This window comes from Ranitomeya imitator, chromosome 8 (assembly GCF_032444005.1).
Source record: "Ranitomeya imitator isolate aRanImi1 chromosome 8, aRanImi1.pri, whole genome shotgun sequence".
Lineage (NCBI taxonomy): Eukaryota > Metazoa > Chordata > Amphibia > Anura > Dendrobatidae > Ranitomeya > Ranitomeya imitator.
This window is the reverse complement of record NC_091289.1, coordinates 201,729,550-201,744,924: the sequence shown is the minus strand read 5'-3', so window position 1 is coordinate 201,744,924 and position 15,375 is coordinate 201,729,550. Positions and strand designations below refer to the sequence as shown.

General features: G+C 52.4%; 1 protein-coding gene across 4 annotated transcripts in view; it reads left to right on the top strand.

The window, feature by feature from the left end:
• DMAP1 (DNA methyltransferase 1 associated protein 1) overlaps window positions 1-15,375 on the top strand; it is an 85,734-nt gene that overhangs the window by 50,467 nt on the left and 19,892 nt on the right. For all 4 annotated transcript variants that reach the window (XM_069735848.1, XM_069735847.1, XM_069735846.1 and 1 more), the window contains one exon: window positions 11,969-12,041. In XM_069735848.1, coding sequence (XP_069591949.1) covers window positions 11,969-12,041 — 73 coding nt within the window. The remainder of the gene's footprint in view (window positions 1-11,968; window positions 12,042-15,375) is intronic.

Genomic DNA, 15,375 nt, shown 5'->3' with positions numbered 1-15,375 from the left:
GAGTATAATACAGGATGTAACTCAGGATCAATAATGTAATGTATGTACACAGTCACTGCACCAGCAGAATAGTGAGTGCAGCTCTGGAGTATAATACAGGAGGTAACTCAGGATCGGTAATGTAATGTATGTACACAGTGACTGCACCAGCAGAATAGTGAGTGCAGCTCTGGAGTATAATACAGGATGTAACTCAGGATCAGTAATGTATGTACACAGTGACTGCACCAGCAGAATAGTGAGTGCAGCTCTGGAGTATAATACAGGAGGTAACTCAGGATCAGTAATGTAATGTATGTACACAGTGACTGCACCAGCAGAATAGTGAGTGCAGCTCTGGGGTATAATACTGGGTGTAACTCAGGATCAGTAATGTATGTACACAGTGACTGCACCAGCAGAATAGTGAGTGCAGCTCTGGAGTATAATACAGGATGTAACTCAGGATCAGTAATGTAATGTATGTACACAGTGACTGTGCACCAGCAGAATAGTGAGTGCAGCTCTGGAGTATAATACAGGATATAACTCAGGATCAGTAATATAATGTATGTACACAGTGACTGTGCACCAGCAGAATAGTGAGTGCAGCTCTGGGGTATAATACAGGATGTAACTCAGGATCAGTAATGTAATGTATGTACACAGTGACTGCACCAGAAGAATAGTGAGTGCAGCTCTGGGGTATAATACAGGATGTAACTCAGGATCAGTAATGTAATGTATGTACACAGTGACTGCACCAGCAGAATAGTGAGTGCAGCTCTGGGGTATAATACAGGATGTAACTCAGGATCAGTAATGTATGTACACAGTGAGTGCACCAGCAGAATAGTGAGTGCAGCTCTGGAGTATAATATAGGATGTAACTCAGGATCAGTAATGTATGTACACAGTGACTGCACCAGCAGAATAGTGAGTGCAGCTCTGGAGTATAATACAGGATATAACTCAGGATCAGTAATGTAATGTATGTACACAGTGACTGCACCAGCAGAATAGTGAGTGCAGCTCTGGGGTATAATACAGGAGGTAACTCAGGATCTGTAATGTAATGTATGTACACAGTGACTCCACCAGCAGAATAGTGAGTGCAGCTCTGGAGTATAATACAGGATGTAACTCAGGATCAGTAATGTATGTACACAGTGACTGCACCAGCAGAATAGTGAGTGCAGCTCTGGGGTATAATACAGGAGGTAACTCAGGATCAGTAATGTAATGTATGTGCACAGTGATTGCACCAGCAGAATAGTGAGTGCAGCTCTGGAGTATAATACAGGATATAACTCAGGATCAGTAATATAATGTATGTACACAGTGACTGTGCACCAGCAGAATAGTGAGTGCAGCTCTGGGGTATAATACAGGATGTAACTCAGGATCAGTAATGTAATGTATGTACACAGTGACTGTGCACCAGCAGAATAGTGAGTGCAGCTCTGGGGTATAATACAGGATGTAACTCAGGATCAGTAATGTAATGTATGTACACAGTGACTGCACCAGAAGAATAGTGAGTGCAGCTCTGGGGTATAATACAGGATGTAACTCAGGATCAGTAATGTAATGTATGTACACAGTGACTGTGCACCAGCAGAATAATGAGTGCAGCTCTGGGGTATAATACAGGATGTAACTCAGGATCAGTAATGTAATGTATGTACACAGTGACTGCACCAGCAGAATAGTGAGTGCAGCTCTGGGGTATAATACAGGATGTAACTCAGGATCAGTAATGTAATGTATGTACACAGTGACTGTGCACCAGCAGAATAGTGAGTGCAGCTCTGGGGTATAATACAGGATGTAACTCAGGATCAGTAATGTATGTACACAGTGACTGCACCAGCAGAATAGTGAGTGCAGCTCTGGAGTATAAAACAGGATGTAACTCAGGATCAGTAATGTAATTTACAGTGGGGCAAAAAAGTATTTAGTCAGTCAGCAATAGTGCAAGTTCCACCACTTAAAAAGATGAGAGGCGTCTGTAATTTACATCATAGGTAGACCTCAACTATGGGAGACAAACTGAGAAAAAAAAATCCAGAAAATCACATTGTATGTTTTTTTAACATTTTATTTGCATATTATGGTGGAAAATAAGTATTTGGTCAGAAACAAAATTTCATCTCAATACTTTGTAATATATCCTTTGTTGGCAATGACAGAGGTCAAACGTTTTCTGTAAGTCTTCACAAGGTTGCCACACACTGTTGTTGGTATGTTGGCCCATTCCTCCATGCAGATCTCCTCTAGAGCAGTGATGTTTTTGGCTTTTCGCTTGGCAACACGGACTTTCAACTCCCTCCAAAGGTTTTCTATAGGGTTGAGATCTGGAGACTGGCTAGGCCACTCCAGGACCTTGAAATGTTTCTTACGAAGCCACTCCTTCGTTGCCCTGGCAGTGTGCTTTGGATCATTGTCATGTTGAAAGACCCAGCCACGTTTCATCTTCAATGCCCTTGCTGATGGAAGGAGGTTTGCACTCAAAATCTCACGATACATGGCCCCATTCATTCTTTCATGTACCCGGATCAGTCGTCCTGGCCCCTTTGCAGAGAAACAGCCCCAAAGCATGATGTTTCCACCACCATGCTTTACAGTAGGTATGGTGTTTGATGGATGCAACTCAGTATTCTTTTTCCTCCAAACACGACAAGTTGTGCTTCTACCAAACAGTTCCAGTTTGGTTTCATCAGACCATAGGACATTCTCCCAAAACTCCTCTGGATCATCCAAATGCTCTCTAGCAAACTTCAGACGGGCCCGGACATGTACTGGCTTAAGCAGTGGGACACGTCTGGCACTGCAGGATCTGAGTCCATGGTGGCGTAGTGTGTTACTTATGGTAGGCCTTGTTACATTGGTCCCAGCTCTCTGCAGTTCATTCACTAGGTCCCCCCACGTGGTTCTGGGATTTTTACTCACCGTTCTTGTGATCATTCTGACCCCACGGGGTGGGATTTTGCGTGGAGCCCCAGATCGAGGGAGATTATCAGTGGTCTTGTATGTCTTCCATTTTCTAATTATTGCTCCCACTGTTGATTTCTTCACTCCAAGCTGGTTGGCTATTGCAGATTCAGTCTTCCCAGCCTGGTGCAGGGCTACAATTTTGTTTCTGGTGTCCTTTGACAGCTCTTTGGTCTTCACCATAGTGGAGTTTGGAGTCAGACTGTTTGAGGGTGTGCACAGGTGTCTTTTTATACTGATAACAAGTTTAAACAGGTGCCATTACTACAGGTAATGAGTGGAGGAAAGAGGAGACTCTTAAAGAAGAAGTTACAGGTCTGTGAGAGCCAGAAATCTTGATTGTTTGTTTCTGACCAAATACTTATTTTCCACCATAATATGCAAATAAAATGTTAAAAAAACAGACAATGTGATTTTCTGGATTTTTTTTTCTCAATTTGTCTCCCATAGTTGAGGTCTACCTATGATGTAAATTACAGACGCCTCTCATCTTTTTAAGTGGTGGAACTTGCACTATTGCTGACTGACAATACTTTTTTGCCCCACTGTATGTACACAGTGACAGCACCAGCAGAATAGTGAGTGCAGCTCTGGAGAATATATCGTGACTATTTGCACCTTTTCACATTACACCTTAATGTATTTTTTGGATTCTACTTCATATTTGTGACATGTAACGCAGATGTTACAAGGTTTTCTAATTATTTTAGAGAGATAAATTTGATAATTAATTTGATAATTAATTAATAATCGTGCCCTGCATTTGTATTTAGCCCCCAGAGTCAGTAATATGTAGGACCACCTTTCGCTTCACTTACTGCTGCAGTCTTTTGGGGTCTGTCTCTCCTCCTTTCTCTGCGGTCTTTTGGGGTCTGTCTCTCCTTTCTCTGCAGTCTTTTGGGGTCTGTCTCTCCTCCTTTCTCTGCAGTCTTTTGGGGGTCTGTCTCTCCACCTTTCTCTGCAGTCTTTTGGGGTCTGTCTTTCTTCCTTTCTCTGCAGTCTTTTGGGGTCTGTCTCTCCCTCTTTCTCTGCAGTCTTTTGGGGTCTGTCTTTCTTCCTTTCTCTGCAGTCTTTTGGGGTCTGTCTCTCCCTCTTTCTCTGCAGTCTTTTGGGGTCTGTCTCTCCACCTTTCTCTGCAGTCTTTTGGGGTCTGTCTCTCCACCTTTCTCTGCAGTCTTTTGGGGTCTGTCTCTCCTTTCTCTGCAGTCTTTTGGGGTCTGTCTCTCCTCCTTTCTCTGCAGTCTTTTGGGGGTCTGTCTCTCCACCTTTCTCTGCAGTCTTTTGGGGTCTGTCTCTCCTCCTTTCTCTGCAGTCTTTTGGGGTCTGTCTCTCCCTCTTTCTCTGCAGTCTTTTGGGGTCTGTCTCTCCACCTTTCTCTGCAGTCTTTTGGGGTCTGTCTCTCCCTCTTTCTCTGCAGTATTTTGGGGTCTGTCTCTCCACCTTTCTCTGCAGTATTTTGGGGTCTGTCTCTCCACCTTTCTCTGCAGTCTTTTGGGGTCTGTCTCTCCTCCTTTCTCTACAGTCTTTTGGGGTCTGTCTCTCCTTCTTTCTCTGCAGTCTTTTGGGGTCTGTCTCTCCTCCTTTCTCTGCAGTCTTTTGTGGTCTGTCTCTCCTCCTTTCTCTGCAGTCTTTTGGGGTCTGTCTCTCCTTTCTCTGCAGTCTTTTGGGGTCTGTCTCTCCTCCTTTCTCTGCAGTCTTTTGGGGTCTGTCTCTCCACCTTTCTCTGCAGTCTTTTGGGGTCTGTCTCTCCTCCTTCCTCTGCAGTCTTTTGGGGTCTGTCTCTCCTCCTTCCTCTGCAGTCTTTTGGGGTCTGTCTCTCCCCCTTTCTCTGCAGTCTTTTGGGGTCTGTCTCTCCCCCTTTCTCTGCAGTCTTTTGGGGTCTGTCTCTCCCCCTTTCTCTGCAGTCTTTTGGGGTCTGTCTCTCCCTCTTTCTCTGCAGTCTTTTGGGGTCTGTCTCTCCCCCTTTCTCTGCAGTCTTTTGGGGTCTGTCTCTCCTCCTTTCTCTGCAGTCTTTTGGGGTCTGTCTCTCCCTCTTTCTCTGCAGTGTTTTGGGGGTCTGTCTCTCCCCCTTTCTCTGCAGCCTTTTGGGGTCTGTCTCTCCTCCTTTCTCTGCAGTCTTTTGGGGTCTGTCTCTCCTCCTTTCTCTGCAGTCTTTTGGGGTCTGTCTCTCCACCTTTCTCTGCAGTCTTTTGGGGTCTGTCTCTCCTCCTTTCTCTGCAGTCTTTTGGGGTCTGTCTCTCCCTCTTTCTCTGCAGTCTTTTGGGGTCTGTCTCTCCCCCTTTCTCTGCAGTCTTTTGGGGTCTGTCTCTCCTCCTTTCTCTGCAGTCTTTTGGGGTCTGTCTCTCCCTCTTTCTCTGCAGTGTTTTGGGGGTCTGTCTCTCCCCCTTTCTCTGCAGTCTTTTGGGGTCTGTCTCTCCTCCTTTCTCTGCAGTCTTTTGGGGTCTGTCTCTCCTCCTTTCTCTGCAGTCTTTTGGGGTCTGTCTCTCCTCCTTTCTCTGCAGTCTTTTGGGGTCTGTCTCTCCTCCTTTCTCTGCAGTCTTTTGGGGTCTGTCTCTCCTCCTTTCTCTGCAGTCTTTTGGGGTCTGTCTCTCCTCCTTTCCCTGCAGTCTTTTCGGGTCTGTCTCTCCCTCTTTCTCTGCAGTCTTTTGGGGTCTGTCTCTCCTCCTTTCTCTGCAGTCTTTTGGGGTCTGTCTCTCCTCCTTTCTCTGCAGTCTTTTGGGGTCTGTCTCTCCTCCTTTCTCTGCAGTCTTTTGGGGTCTGTCTCTCCTCCTTTCCCTGCAGTCTTTTGGGGTCTGTCTCTCCCTCTTTCTCTGCAGTCTTTTGGGATCTGTCTCTCCCTCTTTCTCTGCAGTCTTTTGGGGTCTGTCTCTCCACCTTTCTCTGCAGTCTTTTGGGGTCTCTCTCCTCCTTTCTCTGCAGTCTTTTGGGGTCTCTCTCCTCCTTTCTCTGCAGTCTTTTGGGGTCTGTCTCTCCTCCTTTCTCTGCAGTCTTTTGGGGTCTGTCTCTCCACCTTTCTCTGCAGTCTTTTGGGGTCTGTCTCTCCACCTTTCTCTGCAGTCTTTTGGGGTCTGTCTCTCCCTCTTTCTCTGCAGTCTTTTGGGGTCTGTCTCTCCCTCTTTCTCTGCAGTCTTTTGGGGTCTGTCTCTCCTCCTTTCTCTGCAGTCTTTTGGGGTCTCTCTCCTCCTTTCTCTGCAGTCTTTTGGGGTCTGTCTCTCCCTCCTTTCTCTGCAGTCTTTTGGGGTCTGTCTCTCCCCCTTTCTCTGCAGTCTTTGGGGTCTGTCTCTCCTCCTTTCTCTGCAGTCTTTTGGGGTCTGTCTCTCCTCCTTTCTCTGCAGTCTTTTGGGGTCTGTCTCTCCCTCTTTCTCTGCAGTCTTTTGGGGTCTGTCTCTCCTTTCTCTGCAGTCTTTTGGGGTCTGTCTCTCCCCCTTTCTCTGCAGTCTTTTGGGGTCTGTCTCTCCTCCTTTCTCTGCAGTCTTTTGGGATCTGTCTCTCCCCCTTTCTCTGCAGTCTTTTGGGGTCTGTCTCTCCCTCTTTCTCTGCAGTCTTTTGGGGTCTGTCTCTCCTCCTTTCTCTGCAGTTTTTTGGGGTCTGTCTCTCCCTCTTTCTCTGCAGTCTTTTGGGGTCTGTCCTCCTTTCTCTGCAGTCTTTTGGGGTCTGTCTCTCCCCCTTTCTCTGCAGTCTTTTGGGGTCTGTCTCTCCTCCTTTCTCTGCAGTTTTTTGGGGTCTGTCTCTCCCTCTTTCTCTGCAGTCTTTTGGGGTCTGTCTCTCCTCCTTTCTCTGCAGTCTTTTGGGGTCTGTCTCTCCTTTCTCTGCAGTCTTTTGGGGTCTGTCTCTCCTTCTTTCTCTGCAGTCTTTTGGGGTCTGTCTCTCCCCCTTTCTCTGCAGTCTTTTGGGGTCTGTCTCTCCTCCTTTCTCTGCAGTCTTTGGGGTCTGTCTCTCCCCCTTTCTCTGCAGTCTTTTGGGGTCTGTCTCTCCCTCCTTTCTCTGCAGTCTTTTGGGGTCTGTCTCTCCTCCTTTCTCTGCAGTCTTTTGGGGTCTGTCTCTCCCCCTTTCTCTGCAGTCTTTGGGGTCTGTGCACAGGTGGACGGTTGCTGTGTGTGATGGGTTGCCGGATTGTGCCGGCGGACGAATCATGGTGTTTCTAAGCAGCTGTCACTCTTGGGTTGAGCGCAGTCGGTCAGTCCGAGCATTGCGCTGGAGATGATGGGTCACTCAGGACAGGGGGCTGAATACTATTGCACAATGTCCGAATGTTCAGATTGATCATTTTGGAATAGTTAGTACACCTCATGTAATTTCCTTTACACGTCACAAATACTTGTTACTTTGTATCACAGAAAATCCCAATGAAATACATTTAAGTTTGTAGGTGTAACTTGAAAAAATGTGGAAAAGTTCACGGGGTATGAAGACTTTGTCAAGGTGCTAAATATACACTGTAAGTGCCCCAGCATTATGAGTGGGTTAATGAGTTGGTGGCGGCCCGGTTTCTCGGGGGTTAATGAGCTGGTGGCGGCCCGGTTTCTCGGGGGTTAATGAGTTGGTGGCGGCCCGGTTTCTCGGGGGTTAATGAGTTGGTGGCGGCCCGGTTTCTCGGGGGTTAATGAGCTGGTGGCGGCCCGGTTTCTCGGGGGTTAATGAGTTGGTGGCGGCCCGGTTTCTCGGGGGTTAATGAGCTGGTGGCGGCCCGGTTTCTCGGGGGTTAATGAGCTGGTGGCGGCCCGGTTTCTCGGGGGTTGATGAGCTGTGGTGGCCCAGTTTCTCGGGGGTAAATGAGTTGGTGGCGGCCCGGTTTCTCGGGGGTTAATGAGCTGGTGGCGGCCCGGTTTCTCGGGGGTTAATGAGTTGGTGGCGGCCCGGTTTCTCGGGGGTTAATGAGCTGGTGGCGGCCCGGTTTCTCCGGGGTTAATGGGCTGATGAGCTGGTGGCGGCCCAGTTTCTGGGGGTTAAAGAACTGGTGGCGGCCCGGTTTCTCGGGGGTTAATGAGCTGGTGGTGGCCCCGGTGTCTCGGGGGTTAATGAGCTGGTGGCGGCCTGGTTTCTCGGGGGTTAATGAGCTGGTGGCGGCCCGGTTTCTCGGGGGTTAATGAGCTGGTGGCGGTCCGGTTTCTCGGGGGTTAATGAGCTTGTGGCGGCCCGGTTTCTCGGCGGTTGATGAGCTGGTAGCGGCCCGGTTTCTCGGGGGTTAATGAGCTGGTGGCGGCCCGGTTTCTCGGGGGTTAATGAGCTGGTGGCGGCCCGGTTTCTCTTGGGTTAATGAGCTGGTGGCGGCCCGGTTTCTCTTGGGTTAATGAGCTGGTGGCGGCCCGGTTTCTCGGGGGTTAATGAGCTGGTGGCGGCCCGGTTTCTCGGGGGTTAATGAGCTGGTGGCGGCCCGGTTTCTCGGGGGTTAATGAGCTGGTGGCGGCCTGGTTTCTCGGGGGTTAATGAGCTGGTGGCGGCCCGGTTTCTCGGGGGTTAATGAGCTGGTGGCGGCCCGGTTTCTCTTGGGTTAATGAGCTGGTGGCGGCCCGGTTTCTCGGGGGTTAATGAGCTGGTGGCGGCCCGGTTTCTCTTGGGTTAATGAGCTGGTGGCGGCCCGGTTTCTCTTGGGTTAATGAGCTGGTGGCGGCCCGGTTTCTCGGGGGTTAATGAGCTGGTGGCGGCCCGGTTTCTCGGGGGTTAATGAGCTGGTGGCGGCCCGGTTTCTCGGGGGTTAATGAGCTGGTGGCGGCCCGGTTTCTCGGGGGTTAATGAGCTGGTGGCGGCCCGGTTTCTCGGGGGTTAATGAGCTGGTGGCGGCCCGGTTTCTCGGGGGTTAATGAGCTGGTGGCGGCCCGGTTTCTTGGGGGTTAATGAGCTGGTGGCGGCCTGGTTTCTCGGGGGTTAATGAGCTGGTGGCGGCCCAGTTTCTCGGGGGTTAATGATCTGGTGGCGGCCGGGTTTCTCGGGGGTTAATGAGCTGGTGGCGGCCCAGTTTCTCGGGGGTTAATGAGCTGGTGGCCGGCGGTGCGGTCGCCCCGTGTGGCTCCGGGTGTTGGGGTGACGGCGCTCTCCTCCAGAGCGGGCGCTCGCTGAGTAATAGACTGCTCATTTACTCCTAATACATTCTGCATCGAGAGCAATCAGCCTCATCACTCTTGTGGATGAATCGCTGCGGCCGGCTACATTCTACAGATATTAGTCTGACGGCCGCCGCATCAATCACAACCTGCTCTTAATGATGGCAAAATTAAAATCTACTCTGCTCCCAGGAGCCAATGAGGTCTGTCCACGCGGAAGAGAGCGCAGCGCCGCAAAGAGGAGAACTTAGTGCAAAGATTAATGTGGTGAGAGGGCGGAGAAAAGAGTCGCACAGTGTTGGGTGTGACGGGTCACGGTGTGCACAGTCTGAGGGGTTGCAGTGTGTGACGGGTTGCCGCTGTGCACAAGTGGACGGGTTGCAGAGTGTGACGGGTTGCCGCTGTGCACAGGCTGACGGGTTGCGGTGTGTGACGGGTTGCAGTGTGACGGGTTGCCGCTGTGCACAGGCTGACGGGTTGCAGAGTGTGACGGGTTGCAGAGTGTGACAGGTTGCCGCTGTGCACAGACTGACGGGTTGCGGTGTGTGACGGGTTGCGGTGTGTGACGGGTTGCGGTGTGTGACGGGTTGCGGTGTGTGACGGGTTGCCGCTGTGCACAGGCGGACAGGTTGCGGCGTGTGACGGGTTGCGGCAGTGTGACGGGTTGCGGCAGTGTGACGGGTTGCGGCAGTGTGACGGGTTGCGGCAGTGTGACGGGTTGCGGCAGTGTGACGGGTTGCGGGAGTGTGACGGGTTGCGGGAGTGTGACGGGTTGCGGGAGTGTGACGGGTTGCGGGAGTGTGACGGGTTGCGGGAGTGTGACGGGTTGCGGGAGTGTGACGGGTTGCGGGAGTGTGACGGGTTGCGGGAGTGTGACGGGTTGCGGGAGTGTGACGGGTTGCGGGAGTGTGACGGGTTGCGGGAGTGTGACGGGTTGCGGGAGTGTGACGGGTTGCGGGAGTGTGACGGGTTGCGGGAGTGTGACGGGTTGCGGGAGTGTGACGGGTTGCGGGAGTGTGACGGGTTGCGGGAGTGTGACGGGTTGCGGGAGTGTGACGGGTTGCGGGAGTGTGACGGGTTGCGGGAGTGTGACGGGTTGCGGGAGTGTGACGGGTTGCGGGAGTGTGACGGGTTGCGGGAGTGTGACGGGTTGCGGGAGTGTGACGGGTTGCGGGAGTGTGACGGGTTGCGGGAGTGTGACGGGTTGCGGGAGTGTGACGGGTTGCGGGAGTGTGACGGGTTGCGGGAGTGTGACGGGTTGCGGGAGTGTGACGGGTTGCGGGAGTGTGACGGGTTGCGGGAGTGTGACGGGTTGCGGGAGTGTGACGGGTTGCGGGAGTGTGACGGGTTGCGGGAGTGTGACGGGTTGCGGGAGTGTGACGGGTTGCGGGAGTGTGACGGGTTGCGGGAGTGTGACGGGTTGCGGGAGTGTGACGGGTTGCGGGAGTGTGACGGTGGTCAGTGCCGGTGTGCGATCTGCTGCCCTTCATGCTCTTCCTGGTCCTGCCAGAAATCCTCTCGGGCCGGGTCCGGTCTAATGTGAAATGCCGCTTGACAACAGCAGAGCTCTTGAGAGAAGCACAGAGGAGTGCGGAGGTTTCTGTACCGATGTCCGCCGAGGCTGACCGCACCCCAGCGTTCTGTCGAGAGCCCCCAAGTCATTAATAATACTGATTTTACTTGTTAACATCGCCCCTTCAATTCCACAGCTGTACATACATCATCGCTGTCCCCATCGGGGCTCACAATCTACATCCCCATCAGTGTGTGGGAGAATCCTGGAATCCGTCAGTATGTGATTCCTGGGGTCCGAGCTGCCCCCCACTTTGCAGGCCCCCACAGGTCGGTGTGCTATCATGCAGTGTCGGCTCTGTCAGTGAGGAGCAGCGTGGCAGGACACGGTGGAGCGGCGCTGTATGCGGCTCCTCGGTGCAGCGGCAGTGAGTTGCGCTTTCCCTCTGCGGCCGCAGGACGGTGACGATCCCTTTTGATGGTGATGAGCTGTTCTGTGTTGTACGGTCGCAGGTAACGAGGTTCTGCCTGTGCTGATTACCGCCATACACCGCGCTGACACTGAGCATTCAGATAGCGCAGTATCGTCCGGTCGCTCCGTGGCCGTTTACTCCTTGTCTAATTATTCACATGGCGCTAGTCCACCGAGCTTTGTAAGAATCAAAGTGGCCGCCAGTGGCGGTGAATAGGTGCCGGCGCTGCCGTCTCGTGGCCTTGTGAAGCTGCGGCGTGAATTCAATAGGTAACTAGTCCTGATAACTGGCCCTATTTTTACTTGTCATTTTTAATGAGTACGGGTAATTCGTGTTGCCGCGTTTCGCGCCTCCGGTTCCCGCTGCTTTCTGCTCTGCCGGCTTACTCCTTGCTCCCGTCTTTTGTGGGCTTTCGGCCGCACTTCTGTGTCGAGTCTAACTTCTCGCCTCTTTGTTATATCACCTGCTAAATGAATCCCCACTGCTCGGGGGGCGCCGGCGGTGCGCCGGAGAAAGAGCGGCCTGCCCTACAAGGATTAGAAGAAAAACTCCGCTAAATGGGAACGCGGCATCAAAGGCGGCCATTGTACACGAGACAGCCTGCGAGTGAGCGCGTTTCATCTTCATTCCACTGCAGGAAGTAGTTTTGTGAATCCGCAGAGGTGAACTTTATCCCCCGCTCCTCTTTGTTAGCGCTCACAATTGCAGAATGGGATTCCTGGTCGGCCGGCGGCACAATGAGGAGCGCGCCCACCCTTCCCTCGCCAGTGTCTGCCCCGTGTCCCCCAGCGTTGCTCCCTTCTCCCCCGTTCCCCCTCTCTGTACATTTCCTTTCTACCTTTCTTCCTTTCATTCCGTCTCGCTTTTCTCCGCTCTATAAAAAGAGATCCGTCTGCCTTTTGAACTAGGAATCTGCGAGTGAGGCCTAACCGAGAGCTGTGTGGCTCCTTTCTACCTTTGTGTTTGCAGATGAAACTCCCCAGCTCAGTTGGACAGAAGAAGATTAAAGCTCTGGATCAGATGCTATCGGAACTCGGAGTAGGTGAGTTTAGAAAAAAAAGAAGGGCGCCAGAAGTGGGGGGAGGAGGGGTGCGGGGAGGAAGCGGCCCAGCGCTCTTTTGTAGTGCCGCCGCACTGAGTGTGTTATTATCCACTAATACAGAGAGTTTGTCTGATCTGCAGCCGCACGCGTTTCCTTTCTCTTCTGCCATTATAAAGTGAAGCGTCAGAGAGGAACATGGTAGAATATGACTATATCCTGCGCCGGGGGAGGGGAATCATCCAGGTGCGGCACGGGTGCATGCCAGCGTGAGGATGGGGCTTGTCCGGAGCTCCGATGATGGCGTCTGAGCGAGACAGGTACATAATGAGGATGGGGCTTGTCCGGAGCTCCGATGATGGCGTCTGAGCGAGACAGGTACATAATGAGGATGGGGCTTGTCCGGAGCTCCGATGATGGCGTCTGAGCGAGACAGTTACATAATGAGGATGGGGCTTGTCCGGAGCTCCGATGATGGCGTCTGAGCGAGACAGGTACATAATGAGGATGGGGCTTGTCCGGAGCTCCGATGATGGCGTCTGAGCGAGACAGGTACATAATGAGGATGGGGCTTGTCCGGAGCTCCGATGATGGCGTCTGAGCGAGACAGGTACATAATGAGGATGGGGCTTGTCCGGAGCTCCGATGATGGCGTCTGAGCGAGACAGGTACATAATGAGGATGGGGCTTGTCCGGAGCTCCGATGATGGCGTCTGAGCGAGACAGTTACATAATGAGGATGGGGCTTATCCGGAGCTCCGATGATGGCATCTGAGCGAGACTGTTACATAATGAGGATGGGGCTTGTCCGGAGCTCCGATGATGGCGTCTGAGCGAGACAGTTACATAATGAGGATGGGGCTTGTCCGGAGCTCTGATGATGGCGTCTGAGCGAGACAGTTACATAATGAGGATGGGGCTTGTCCGGAGCTCCGATGATGGCGTCTGAGCGAGACAGTTACATAATGAGGATGGGGCTTGTCCGGAGCTCCGATGATGGCGTCTGAGCGAGACAGTTACATAATGAGGATGGGGCTTGTCCGGAGCTCTGATGATGGCGTCTGAGCGAGACTGTTACATAATGAGGATGGGGCTTGTCCGGAGCTCCGATGATGGCATCTGAGCGAGACTGTTACATAATGAGGATGGGGCTTGTCCGGAGCTCCGATGATGGCGTCTGAGCGAGACAGTTACATAATGAGGATGGGGCTTGTCCGGAGCTCTGATGATGGCGTCTGAGCGAGACAGTTACATAATGAGGATGGGGCTTGTCCGGAGCTCCGATGATGGCGTCTGAGCGAGACTGTTACATAATGAGGATGGGGCTTGTCCGGAGCTCCGATGATGGCGTCTGAGTGAGACAGTTACATAATGAGGATGGGGCTTGTCCGGAGCTCCGATGATGGCGTCTGAGCGAGACTGTTACATAATGAGGATGGGGCTTGTCCGGAGCTCTGATGATGGCGTCTGAGCGAGACTGTTACATAATGAGGATGGGGCTTGTCCGGAGCTCTGATGATGGCGTCTGAGCGAGACTGTTACATAATGAGGATGGGGCTTGTCCGGAGCTCCGATGATGGCGTCTGAGTGAGACAGTTACATAATGAGGATGGGGCTTGTCCGGAGCTCTGATGATGGCGTCTGAGCGAGACTGTTACATAATGAGGATGGGGCTTGTCCGGAGCTCCGATGATGGCGTCTGAGTGAGACAGTTACATAATGAGGATGGGGCTTGTCTGGAGCTCTGATGGCGTCTGAGCGAGACAGTTACATAATGAGGATGGGGCTTGTCCGGAGCTCCGATGATGGCGTCTGAGCGAGACAGTTACATAATGAGGATGGGGCTTGTCCGGAGCTCCGATGATGGCGTCTGAGCGAGACAGTTACATAATGAGGATGGGGCTTGTCCGGAGCTCCGATGATGGCGTCTGAGCGAGACAGTTACATAATGAGGATGGGGCTTGTCCGGAGCTCTGATGGCGTCTGAGCGAGACAGTTACATAATGAGGATGGGGCTTGTCCGGAGCTCCGATGATGGCGTCTGAGCGAGACGGTTACATAATGAGGATGGGGCTTGTCCGGAGCTCCGATGATGGCGTCTGAGCGAGACAGTTACATAATGAGGATGGGGCTTGTCCGGAGCTCCGATGATGGCGTCTGAGCGAGACAGGTACATAATGAGGATGGGGCTTGTCCGGAGCTCCGATGATGGCGTCTGAGCGAGACAGTTACATAATGAGGATGGGGCTTGTCCGGAGCTCCGATGATGGCGTCTGAGCGAGACAGGTACATAATGAGGATGGGGCTTGTCCGGAGCTCCGATGATGGCGTCTGAGCGAGACAGTTACATAATGAGGATGGGGCTTGTCCGGAGCTCCGATGATGGCGTCTGAGCGAGACTGTTACATAATGAGGATGGGGCTTGTCCGGAGCTCCGATGATGGCGTCTGAGCGAGACAGTTACATAATGAGGATGGGGCTTGTCCGGAGCTCCGATGATGGCGTCTGAGCGAGACTGTTACATAATGAGGATGGGGCTTGTCCGGAGCTCCGATGATGGCGTCTGAGCGAGACAGTTACATAATGAGGATGGGGCTTGTCCGGAGCTCCGATGATGGCGTCTGAGCGAGACAAAGTTACATAATGAGGATGGGGCTTGTCCGGAGCTCCGATGATGGCGTCTGAGCGAGACAGTTACATAATGAGGATGGGGCTTGTCCGGAGCTCCGATGATGGCGTCTGAGCGATACAAAGTTACATAATGAGGATGGGGCTTGTCCGGAGCTCCGATGATGGCGTCTGAGCGATACAAAGTTACATAATGAGGATGGGGCTTGTCCGGAGCTCCGATGATGGCGTCTGAGCGAGACAGTTACATAATGAGGATGGGGCTTGTCCGGAGCTCTGATGGCGTCTGAGCGAGACAGTTACATAATGAGGATGGGGCTTGTCCGGAGCTCCGATGATGGCGTCTGAGCGAGACGGTTACATAATGAGGATGGGGCTTGTCCGGAGCTCCGATGATGGCGTCTGAGCGAGACAGTTACATAATGAGGATGGGGCTTGTCCGGAGCTCCGATGATGGCGTCTGAGCGAGACAGGTACATAATGAGGATGGGGCTTGTCCGGAGCTCCGATGATGGCGTCTGAGCGAGACAGTTACATAATGAGGATGGGGCTTGTCCGGAGCTCCGATGATGGCGTCTGAGCGAGACAGGTACATAATGAGGATGGGGCTTGTCCGGAGCTCCGATGATGGCGTCTGAGCGAGACAGTTACATAATGAGGATGGGGCTTGTCCGGAGCTCCGATGATGGCGTCTGAGCGAGACTGTTAC